General features: G+C 31.6%; 1 protein-coding gene across 1 annotated transcript in view; it reads right to left on the bottom strand.

The window, feature by feature from the left end:
* The window catches only part of LOTGIDRAFT_126331 (hypothetical protein), a gene marked incomplete at both ends in the record, with an annotated part of 13110 nt that extends 4063 nt beyond the window's left edge, over nucleotides 1-9047 (bottom strand). The window contains 6 exons of the mRNA XM_009062818.1: nucleotides 514-718; nucleotides 1126-1232; nucleotides 7461-7610; nucleotides 7788-7880; nucleotides 8382-8590; nucleotides 8939-9047. Of these exons, the coding sequence (XP_009061066.1) occupies nucleotides 514-718; nucleotides 1126-1232; nucleotides 7461-7610; nucleotides 7788-7880; nucleotides 8382-8590; nucleotides 8939-9047 (873 nt within the window). The remainder of the gene's footprint in view (nucleotides 1-513; nucleotides 719-1125; nucleotides 1233-7460; nucleotides 7611-7787; nucleotides 7881-8381; nucleotides 8591-8938) is intronic.
* Nucleotides 9048-12962: the final 3915 nt, after the last annotated feature.

The raw sequence follows: 12962 nt of genomic DNA, 5'->3' as shown, positions 1-12962 counted from the left end.
CCGTCGTCCTCAGGCACATGAGGCACAGGCACAGTGATTGTTGTTCCATAAAGCTGTGTCTATATATAATAGTTAGAATTGATAGAGTTCTGTACTGGTAAAAATTTCCCTCATTGCACATTCAGGCACATGAGGATGACGGGGGAAACACGTCAAAACGTTGCATAAAACTTTAACCAGTGATTGTTGTTCCATAAAGCTGTGTCTATATATAATAGTTAGAATTGATAGAGTTCTGTACTGGTAAAAATTTCCCTCATTGCACATTCAGGCACATGAGGATGACGGGGGAAACACGTCAAAACGTTGCATAAAACTTTAACCAGTGATTGTTGTTCCATAAAGCTGTGTCTATATATAATAGTTAGAATTGATAGAGTTCTGTACTGGTAAAAATTTCCCTCATTGCACATTGCTTGGCCACAGTGCATGTCATAAAACTAAGCTCAATTTGGGATATGACCTTTCTTAAAAGTTACAGATAGCAAAAAATTGAGTGCTAAGGTCTGATACTGTATCCCTTTTAAACTGGTTAATGGAGCACCTCACCTCAATTCTCTTTTCAAACTTATCACATTTCACTACTCTTTGTACAAAAACATGAGGTACATGTACATCTTCTGGTGGAATTTCACCATCCTCTACTATTTCTTCTACTTCAGCTATAGTTATTTTACTGGCTTTACACATTGGAGGGTTAAAATTACGTGCTGTTTTCCTTAAAGGAAATATATAAAAGAATTTGAAATTAGTCAAACCACATTAAAAGCCATGTTTGACCATTTTCAGGGGTTGATTTGGGTCTTGAATATATGTAAATAGTCTTTTTCGAAATGTACACTTATCACATAATTCCTTCAAAAATATTACAAACTAGGAATTTCACTTTCTATTTTTCATGTCTTTTCCATATATTGCTCATGTCTCAAGAAAAGATGAGTCTTCATTTTAACTTTCAAAAATGGATAACCTCTTGACACACATGGATTAAAAGGCTAAAATTTGGATTGTTAAAAAGTGACATGTATTGCAGAAATTGGTTGAATATTTTGACAACCACATCTACAATACAAGTTAAGTAAAGTTAAGTTAAGTAAAGTTAAGTTAAGTATAAATTATAATAACCTAAATGTAAGATTTCCAGATCTATCAGCTTTCCATGCTTTAACTAAAGCAAAATCTCCTGTAATAGCTTCTTCCATAATATAACTTCGTCCATCAAATTCACGAGCCTGGAAAATGAAATGAGTCATAAAAATACCTATCTTCTTATTAGAATACAATTTTGTTTCTTTTTTTTGCTGATATTTTCATCTCCATTGTAATCTAACAAGTTTCCTAACACAATCCCCTTTTTCTTTTAACCAATCAAAGCATGTTATGTAGGACCCATTTCTTCAAGACAATGACAACTTTATATATGACAATATATTTGTGTGATATGTAGTATCTGTTCTCCAGCAAACTCTGCAGTTTAAATTGAAGTAATGGCCAAAGATAAATAGTAGAAGCAGCAGCTAATGGCCAAGCAGTTAATAAAACCAAATTCTGAAGACATATTTTGTAGAGTGCTCATTTAATCTGATGCCATCATGAATTTTCAAATGAGGTATGCTATGTTCAATGTGATTCAAATCTTCCAATAGTATATATCTAAAGAGGGCTTAAACAGAGGTTTTCTGAATTTTTCATGTGTATCAGGAACACTATTTGTATCTATTTGCACCCATTCCAATTTTTAGTCAGACGTCTCTGGAATAGCAATTCCACTAAAACTTTTAAGTGTTTTATCACTAAAAATAAGCTGCTATTAAAATATTAGGGACAATCTTAAGTGTTTGATGTAATCGTGAAAGGCCTTAGGTGATAAAGCATATTTTGTGATTAATGTAATTGCAAGAACCACAGACCTCTGTTTGAAAAATGATGCTATCAATGTCCCCGATACACATACAGATTTTAGAAAACCTCTTTACAATCCCTTTAAGCTCCCAAATGGGTTCATACAAATCACAATGAAAAAAAAAAACACAGAATCAAAATAAGAAATTTTATTGACAATGTGTTGACACCTAAGGCACAATGATATAACAGTAATAATAAATAATAACAAACCATCATCTCAAGTGTCAACAAAGTAAGAATAAAGGGTCATAAAAATAAACAATTCTTTATCACTAATTATCATTGATAAATCAATCAGGAAGAACATAGTGTAAACAAAAACAGGATATTACTCATTTGATTAAGTTGAAAATTGATATGTTAAGGTGTTGGCAATCGAAAGATCTTGATCAATGATCTGGAGTAAATCTTGAGTAAAATTTCGCGTGCTTCCACGACAAGATTATGTCGTTCAGGATTTATCATGCTCAGCATGTGATTATTGACAAGGGGGAAAACGACAAACTAGAGATTGACAAGACCTTAGTCGGCGACAAAAAACGACGACCAAGACCGTTTGTGTGCCCACATCTTAAGACAACAAAATTCAACTTTTATAGTGGATTGCCAGGTCTCAATCAAATTTTGCTGGGCCAGGCATACTTGAACCCCTATATATTTGTAAATAGTAAAGCATGTTGTACCAGATCCTAATCTGGCTGCTCAAAGCTGTAGTTACATCATCTTTTTTTTAAATGTAAAGAGTCAGTTTTAAAATTTTCATTTTGAAAAGTGATACAGATGCCTGAAATGGAGTTCCAGCAAGTTATCAAGCAAATACTTAAATAAAGAATAAACTGTTTTAAACAAGAAAAGCATACACTTATGTGACTGTGCCTTGGGCCATGCTTAAGTTATAAACTTATAAAGCCCCAATTAGAAATACATGATACAGATTATATCAATATGTATAAAATATCCAGATGTTTACATATCATAAACCTGATATATTGATTTCTATACCTTATTAAATATAACTTATTTTCTCTTGTTTATACAGTATTTCAATAAACATAAATATCAATACAACACAGTTTCTTCTGACTAAGTTTGTTGGTATATCAAATTTCTTATGCATCCATAGTCATATATGTTTTATGGCAAAGACAGCGTACATGTTACCAAAACGATGTTCGTAATAAATTAGTGCCAACTTTGAAAATCAACCGTTGGTCAGCTCACTAGGACTCTAACAGTATTTTATGTATATTGAGTACACGTATATTTTATTTGATTGCAGGAGAACTGGAGGTTCGATTTTAATTCCGAAAATTGATACCAAGAGTTTAAAATTGAGCTCTATGAGCTTGTAAAGTGAAAAGGACTATATCCCATTAAAAATTAAAGGGACTGAGGTACCATTTTTTTTAACAATCATACTTTAGTCTCAGAAACGTGCATTTTTTAGCTAAGTCAATCAGTCTTCACAGCTCACCGTCAATATTTGAGCCTTCAAATTCATGTGTGTTGAGAATTATCCGCGACTGAATGTTAAAATGATGACTCATCAATTTAAGATAATTTGTGATATATAGAAAAGACATATAGAAAAAATGAATAAAAATTCCTAGTTTGAAGTATTTTGTTAGGGAATTATGTGATTTTCGTACAATTCTAGTACTTCTGAAGACTATTTACATATATTCAAGATTAAAATCAACCCCTCAAAATTGCCAACCTGTCCCTTTCAAGTAGGTTTATATCTAAATCTGAAATATATTGTGACCTGGTGGATTTTCTTTAAGTTAAGTTAATCAAAAAATCATAACATATTCAATATTATGCTTGAGTATTTTGAATTCATGACTAGAGTTAGACCTAGTTTCTTCTTGGCCTGTGCTTTTGTAATTTAAATTGTATATATATCACTTGCAAAAGAATTCCATTTTAACAATCATTAAATACAGGAGGCATCCAACATTAATCTACACAATTCATCACATGGAAAAGAAAGAAACTAGTCTATATGTAACAAGGATAACAACTCAGATTCACAGTTAAGGATCCTTTCATACTTGGCTAAACCTCTTGGATCTTTCCAGGGTTATCAATATAAATTTACAACTGAGTTGACTGGAATTATGAGTGAAGATGACTTATCTAAGGTCATCAGAACTATACATGCTGATCGAGTTTGGAACTTACAGCCACCATTTGCTCGACGACACCAAGCTTTGAAGCAAATGTTATAATGTAAAGAACCAAAGGTCTGATCACTGTGTTATAGAATTTCGAAAATTTATATAGTCAAATTGTAAGTATATTATGTTTCAAAGTTCATCAATGACAATTACAAAACAATGAAATAATTTTATGCTAAAATAATTCCAATAATGATTGCCACCACAATTAATCCTGCAATTATGCCTATTCCAGCAAAACAAAAGCATCGCTTCCGTGATCGTTTCACCATTTGTTCTGCTTTCCTAAATTGCACTTTGCCATTTTCAACATCGTTAGTAGCAGACGCCATTTGTTTTTCTACATTGTTAATTGTCTCCCCTTGTTCCTCAACCAGTACACTCATGTCCACAAATAAATTGTTCACTTGTGAGATTTTGTGTTCTAATGCTTTAATGTCTTTGTCTCGTTCCTCAATTATACGTAACTGTTGTTCTGCAGCATCACAATCCGTTTTGTAATTCTGTGTAAAAGCTGCATAGTTGGTATCCGAATCCAAAATTTCATTTAACTCGGAGCCTGTTATAGTCTCGTTTGCATTATTAGTCACTACCAATTGTTTACGTAAATTTTCTTTCATACGTTCCATGTATTTACTCTGTGCCATATAAAAATCATTTGTGGTCGCAGCCAAATTATTGGATAATCTATTCACTTGTTGATTACGAATTCTGTTCATAGCACTTTCATCTTCCAGTGGATTTTCTTTCAACTGTCCTTCAATTTGTCGTAGACTTTTCCTGATTTTGGTTGACTCTGTATTAATTTCATGCACAAGTTCTTCATATTTCTTCACATTTTTATATCCCATAGGAGTGTTGCAGATATCCAGCTGAAGTTTTGTTAATCTGTCTGTTTTCTCTCTTAGACTTTGTAAATCACTTTCTATACCTTCCACATAATGCAGAAAATTCTGTATACCACCATCCTTTTCAGGCATTTTCTTGGAACTTTTGTCTTTCATGGGAACTTTGGAATATTCCTTAGATCGATTCCTGAACTCTTCCATGCGATCTTTGACCATGATAATGTTATAAATTTAATAACAATCAATATATAGTGTTGCAATAGTTTGTCATCAGCTAAATATAATCAGTGCTCTCATAGTCTCTACTGCATTACTCTAAAACAACCAACAACATGGTGTCTCCAGTATGGCCTTGCTCATTATTGTCAAGTGCTGGGTTAGGTGGTCAAGGAGTCTCTGACCGGTCAACCAGAATACTTAATTGAGTTCATTACAAGGGTGTTTGGACAAATATAAAAGATTATATTTTACTAATTCAATAATCAGTCTTATCTATGTGAGTTATTAGCCTGAAGGTATATCTATATTGGCCTACTTAGCTCCCCTTGTGTAAATAATGGACTTTCCCAGTATGATGTAAATATATAAAAATATGCCAGCTGTCACATGCATGAGTCACATATTCAACCAGGTATTTATTTGTCACATACTAAGGCTATGGTGTAAATAAATTAATTTAGGAAAGGCCACATTTTGAGAAAAGGCATGATGAACATAATAAAATATATTTTACACCCCATAATAAACATACCCCATAAAAAAACCTCAAAACTTGTTTCATTTACTTAAGTCTACAAAATTTATCAAGATCAAATTCTTTTTTCAGACAAATCTGCATATTCACAAATAATAAAAATTATAATTTGAAAATCCAACTTATGGGACGGGTACGCCATTTTTTTTAGGGGGGTGGGTGGATAGTTTGAGTCTTGAAGATGTGTATAAAATCTCAGATGAACTAGAAATGTACACATAATTCCTTCAAAAATATCTCAAACTAGAAATTTCTTTTCCTTTTTCTATATATGTCTTTTCTATATATGGCAGTGTCTCAAAAAATAACTTGTCTTTTTAACTTTCAAATGTGAATAATTCTGGATACACATGAATTTGAAGGCTCAAATTTTCAATAGTGAGCTGTGAACCCTGTTACTGATAGGCTTAGGCATTTTATTTAATGGAAAACAGGTTGAGTTGGAAAGGCTTTCATTAGCAGAACAGTAGGACATAAAACTCTATTTCAAGCAAATGAAATAATCTCTTTAAGTAAGAAGTTATATATATATGTACTTAAAAAATAATAATATCACACATTACTGATAATTATAACACGATTATATAATATAATATAACACAACCCTACACAACCTGACACAATCTTATTAATTAATATAACATTTTATCAAAACGTGATCGGCAAAATAATACAAAAAATATTGGGAAGAAGTGTGCAATGAAGAGATTTTTGTAAGATTTTTGGTGCAATATAAGAAGATCTGACATAATAACGTTAAAACATTTGGCAAAATACAAAAAGAAAAAGAATGAAAAAGAAACAACTATATTTTACAAGGATAACAACTTGGGTTCACAATTGAGGATCCTTTCACCAGCTGATCCTTGGCCAAACTGGAATACTGAGTGAATATGACTTGACTTTCACAAACAACCTCCATCTTTTTGCCTTTACCATGCAAATGACCTCAAGTAATTCTTTAACCATCTGTGTTACATCTTTACTTTGAGAAATGAAATTTCTGTTCAATTTCTCATTTGTGACTGGCAAAATCATTGAAAATTTGAATCCCTCATGAACAAAAAGATGATTTTTCAATTTGAAAATCTTGAGAAATTTCAGCCTTTAATGTAGTCTCTGTTGTCAATATAGACACCTGTTACAGTGTCATTAATAACAATTGAGATATCAGATGTCGATAAGATTATCCAGTAATAATAATTATAGCAACATTATCTTGTATGAAAAATCAAATAGGTCATATATCTTTAACAATAGATTATATTATGAAATGCATTGTGAGCTCTAATCTACCGCCAGATAGGGTTCTACGATATTGTGTGTAGTGGATATCACGATATTCTTCATTAATATATCACGCCCAAAGTGCTTTGGGATGTGCACGTTAAAGATCCCTCGAAAGATGGAAATCCAAAAAGAGTGAGATGATGTTGCTGTCCTGGCAAAATTTACTCATTGCAACCGACATGATGTTACCCTGTCTTCATTAGCCACATCAGGTGCAGAAAAATAGGACATAAAACTCTTTTCATTTCAATTCATCAATATATCACAATATCGGAAAGCTTATTTATCACAATATTTTCAACATCTGATTTTTTATGAATCCCAAAGAACATAGATAAATACATAAACCAAGACCTAGACTAGACCTACAGCATTTAGGAAAATAATTAATGCAAAAATGAAAGGCCTGAATTGCAAATAAACCTTCCAATAAGGTATTTTATTAGTTGTCTGCAAATAGTAACTCAGGTAAATAAGACTTACCTCCCTTGGAGTACTAGCAATATCTATATTGCCATCACTACTGTATTTAATAGGAGCACCACCTTCATGTATCAAAGTACCAAAACCAGTTGGAGTAAAAAATGCTGGAATACCAGCCCCTCCTGCCCTAATTCTTTCTGCTAATGTTCCCTAAAGGTGTAAAAGATTAACGGGTGTAGACTACTGATCAATAAATGATTTAGAATGAAAATATTTGATTTCAGAAATATTCTAAATATGTAATAAAAAACAGTAACTCCATGGGTTATCTTTGAGTCATAGATTTATAATTTTCTACTAGAGAGTAAACATTAAGACTGTAATTACCTGTGGTGTTAATTCTACCTCTAACTCTCCTGATAAATATTGTCGTTCAAATTCTGCATTTTCACCCACATAGGATGATATCATTCTTTTAACCTGTAAATATCAAGCATGAACTATCAAGCATGAACTCAGTCAAAAGTTAACGAATCTTTCAATGAGTAAATAACAAGCATGAACTACGTACCTGATTTCTGAACTCAATCAAATTTTAACAAATCTTTCAATCGGTAAATAACAAGCATGAACTATCTGATTTCTGAACTCAATCAAATTTTAACAAATCTTTCAATTGGTAAATAACAAGCATAAACTATCTGATTTCTGAACTCAATCAAATGTTAACAAAACTTTCAATAAGTAGATAACAAGCATGAACTATCTGATTTCTGAACTCAATCAAATGTTAACAAATCTTCCATTTTGCTTTTCACAAAAATATGCAATTTGATTTAATTCGATTTGCAAATTTTTGCTATAAATTTTAATTTTGGCTAATCATAGGAAATATTGGCTTACAAAAGGGGTAATTTTTATCTGAAGCTACGATTTGACACTGCTTAAATGAAACCCTGATGTAATATAGCCTTTTCCTACCTGTTTCTGTTTGAGAAGAAGTCCCAGGCCAAAATCATCCACACCAGCATTATTACTGACACAGATAAGACCACTAATTTTAGTCTTTAATAGACCAGCTATCAAATTCTCAGGTATACCACATAGACCAAAACCTGTAATTGTATTGAGGAATAGACCACCTTTTAAATATACCAGCAACAAACTTATCATTTTGATTAGATTGTTTGCTAGTGAATACAGCAAATCAGAGACTTCAACAGAAAGTCTGTAATGTTCACAGCCTTTCTTCTGTCAAGGGCTGTGATTGGCTGTATTTGCTGGCGTACAATCCAATCAAAACATGTAATGCAGTTATAAAAATACCAGTCTTGTAATAATAATAACAACTTGATCAGATTAATCTTTACTTAAATTCTGTCTTTAGTCTGTTTTTAAACATAAGCTTATAAACTGATGGCGATGACTTTGAAGTGAAGTAGGACTCTAAGATTTAAACAAAAACCAAATTAAGAACCAAATATTCCAACAAAATATGGGACTGACTAAAACAGCGTTGTTGGAGCAAATAGGCCTACTGGTAATAACGTACTTACCACCAACTAAAAGTTTGGAACCTTCAGGTATATCTTCAACTGCTTCATGAGCCGACTTATAAAATTTGGCATCTCTCTTTGAACTTGTGGAGAACTGAAAAGTAAATAAACTGTGTTATCTGGCCTAATCTTTTTGAAGCTCATTCATTAGTCTATGTCCATGAATATTATTTATGACCTCTAGTCTAGGTGACTTGCTCTAGTCCAGGTCAATGATATACAAAGACTTACTGGATATATACAAGTTTTTGAGCATAAAAGTTCTTGTATTTGTCATAAACACCAACTTATATCATTGATCTGGCAAATAAATAGGCCTAGTTGTCCTTTGAAAAAAAGGGGGGGGGGGGCAAAGTACTTTTCTGAACATGCTAATATTCTGATAAGTCAATTGGCTAATGCAATACAATTGACAACATTGGAGTTAGTTCACGAATATTGACAATATGTATATGAACTACCTTAAAATTCAAAGTCACTGCACATGAAAGTCTCTGCAAATGTTTATTTGTTGACAAAAAAGGACGAAGTATGGAGGCAGCCATCTTGAAAATCATTTAAGGGACATAACTCTTTTTACAGACTACATGAATTGATACCATTTTTGTGATTTTTGAATTTCTTGTATAAAAAGTATTTAGTATCAGGCAAGTGGATTTTGGAAGGCAAAAAAAAAATCATTCATTTAAAAAGAACAAGTATTTACTTTTGACAATTCCATAGTTTAACGGGAGGTGTTCATATCTGCATATTAAATACTCACTCAAATAGTAAAAAGCGTCTAGTCGTTCGGATGGGACAATAAACCGAGGCCCCATGAGCTACAGGCTGTGCACGTTAAAGATCCCTCGACAGTTGGAAATCGAAAAAGAGTAGGCTAATGCAGCTGTCTTGGCAAAATTTCCCCCATCGCACCCTGCATGGCGTTGCCCGTCTTCATTAGCCCACATGGTGCAGAAAAGTAGGACGTAAAACTCCATTCATTTTATTTCATATTCAAATAGTAACTTGAATAGTAAGCTACCATTTACTATCTTTTGTACCACGCCCAAAGAATTTTTAAAATCTATGCCGTACTGTGACATCCGAAAATTTCAAAAAGTGCATTTGGTTTGTAAAAATTAGAATTATAACATTATATTATCAATTTTTCAGCAATATACTTTATTTAATTCTATAGTAGGATAATGGTTACTTGGTCAGTTTTGAATGTGGGATCAATTTCGATGAAAAGGATTATCACCTTCAAATAAATAATGTATAATAATAATAATAATAATAATTTTATTTATTTGACCATAAGGCAAAAAGCCTATAGTTCACTAATATATATACAGTTCATAGTTTACAATATAATTATGTACAATATTCGATGTTTTATAATTAAACAAATAAAAATATATATATAAATCATTAAGTTAGTAGGTGAACTAATAAACGAATGTATCATATTTAAACTGCAATACCATATTTGTTTAAAGCTGTATTTTCAAAATAATTAAAGTAAGAATAATTGTAACCCTTAGACACTCAACATTTCATTTCTTATGCCCATTGCTCTTTTTATATAAATAGCCAGGTTATACACAGTCAATTGATTTTCGGAACGAAATAACTGATGTAAATTTGTATCAGTTGGATGATTACAGTAATATGAGGGAATAAAATTACGTCTTAGATCAGATAACATTGGACATATCAAAATAAAATGTAATTCATTTTCAATAGCTTTATAATTACATAATTTGCATAATCTGTTTTGTCTTAATATACCATGCCGACGACCATTTTCAACCTCAAGAATATGCGTTGAACATCTTAGGTTTGCTAAACTAAACCGTAACGACTGACACATGGAGCTATATAAATAAGGCTCACAATATATACTTGGTTTTATTTTACAATATAATTCACATTTTGGGGATTCGGACATGTAACTATGCCAATCTTGCAGAGAGATATCCCTTAGACGTTGTTTCAGGCTGAACAAAAATTTAGGTATATCACCTACTCCTTGGTTTAACCATACGTGACCATACCCAAGTCGATATAGCATATTTTTAATTGATGTACACCAATTTTTTCTACCATTTAAATCTTGCATATATAACATTTCATATGACAGTTTGGGTAGCCTGTGGTCGTCCATACATTTCAATTTGAGAAAATATTTAATAGGATTGCACATATAATTTATTTTTAATTCGAGTCTACTACATTCTGCTCTAGCAATAGCATTTGTTGTCTTACTACCCGTACATAAAAGCCATTTACAAAATTTGTTATGTACAATTTCAATATCTTTACATACTTCAGTACCCCATATTTCAGAACCGTAATACAGTATAGGACCTACCATAGAGTCGAATAATTTAAATGCAATTTTTGCATTTCGTTGTTTTAGTTTACAAAGACAGTGTTTTTTGACATTTAAAGCTTTAGTGGCTTGCTGTGATAGTGTTTTACAGCAAAGTGACCAATTTAGTCTACTGGTGAACATAATTCCAAGATATAAATAATGTATAAAGTATCAAACATATATTGCTCAGGGGTTGAAGGTAAATGGTGAATTTTGTTCAGGTGTAGTAAAGATCTTAGAAATTTTAACAAAGGTGATATGTACAACTTTGAAAGTGAAAAGAAATCAGCGTACGGTAGAGACCAATCGGAAACCTGTATTGTTTGGAGGGTGAGCTGAAATGACGAAGGCTAGAGACCTCTACACCTGTATGATGTGTTCATTGTGACTAAAGACATCCCAGGATTCACTTCTTCTTGTTGTCATGTCAGCAACACAACAGAAAAAAAAATCTTGGATTGAGAATGAAAATTTGTTGATCCACGATTTTTAAGGTAAGTTATTGTTTATATTTTTGTTATTGTTTAATTTTATGAAGCAAAGATATTTTTTCATTTTGAAAAATATTATAATGAATGAATACCCTTTCAAATTGCAAATTTTTACCCCCCCCCCCCCACCCTCTCCTTTTGAATGGATTTGATAATAGTTCTACAGCCACAACTGTTGATATGCCTATATGAACAATTAACGAATGTCTGTGCATACCCTAACAACACTATTGTTATCAGAAAGTTTAAATGCCAAATGTAATTAAATCCACTGCTACCAATTCTCCAATGTCTCATGTGGCTTAAGATCCCAGTTTTGTCCACACAATTTTTTTCTCTCGATGCCCGTAATTTGTGTATTCAAGTACATGTATACTGCATTTTTGCTCTTTTATATTACAGTTATGCAAAATGAAATGAAGCTTTCATCTCGGGGCCTTTCATATAGTTTTTTTTATCTGAGGTAGGTCAACATTTAGATTTCTCTAAAAGTTATTTGCAATGATTGCTAAAAATAAACATTGATGTTATTAGCTAGGAACTAGGTTTAGAATACAGATGAAGGAATGATCATATAATAATGTGATGTCAAACTGATAAATAATGACTAATAAATGATAGGAAAACCGAAAAAATGATTATGTTAATATGTGATAAGAATAAAACAGAAAGAATGATAATGTTATAATATGTGATAAGAATAAAACAGAAGGAATGATAATGTTATAATATGTGATAAGAATAAACCAGAAGGAATGATAATGTTATAATATGTGATAAGAATAAAACAGAAAGAATGATAATGTTATAATATGTGATAAGAATAAAACAGAAGGAATGATAATGTTATAATATGTGATAAGAATAAAACAGAAGGAATGATAATGTTATAATATGTGATTATAAGAATAAAACAGAAGTAATAATAATGTTATAATATGTGATAAGAATAAAACAGAAGGAATGATAATGTTATAATATTTGATTATAAGAATAAAACCGAAAAAATGATAATGTTATAATATGTGATAAGAATAAAATAGAAGGAATGATAATGTTTATAATATGTGATAAAAATAAAACACAAGGAATGATAATGTTATATGTGATAAGAATAAAACAGAAGGAATGATAATGTTATAATATGTGATAAGAA

This window comes from Lottia gigantea, assembly GCF_000327385.1.
Source record: "Lottia gigantea unplaced genomic scaffold LOTGIsca_53, whole genome shotgun sequence".
In the NCBI taxonomy this organism is placed as follows: Eukaryota; Metazoa; Mollusca; class Gastropoda; family Lottiidae; genus Lottia; species Lottia gigantea.
The sequence above is the reverse complement of the archived record's forward strand: the minus strand, read 5'-3'. Positions and strand labels throughout refer to the sequence as shown.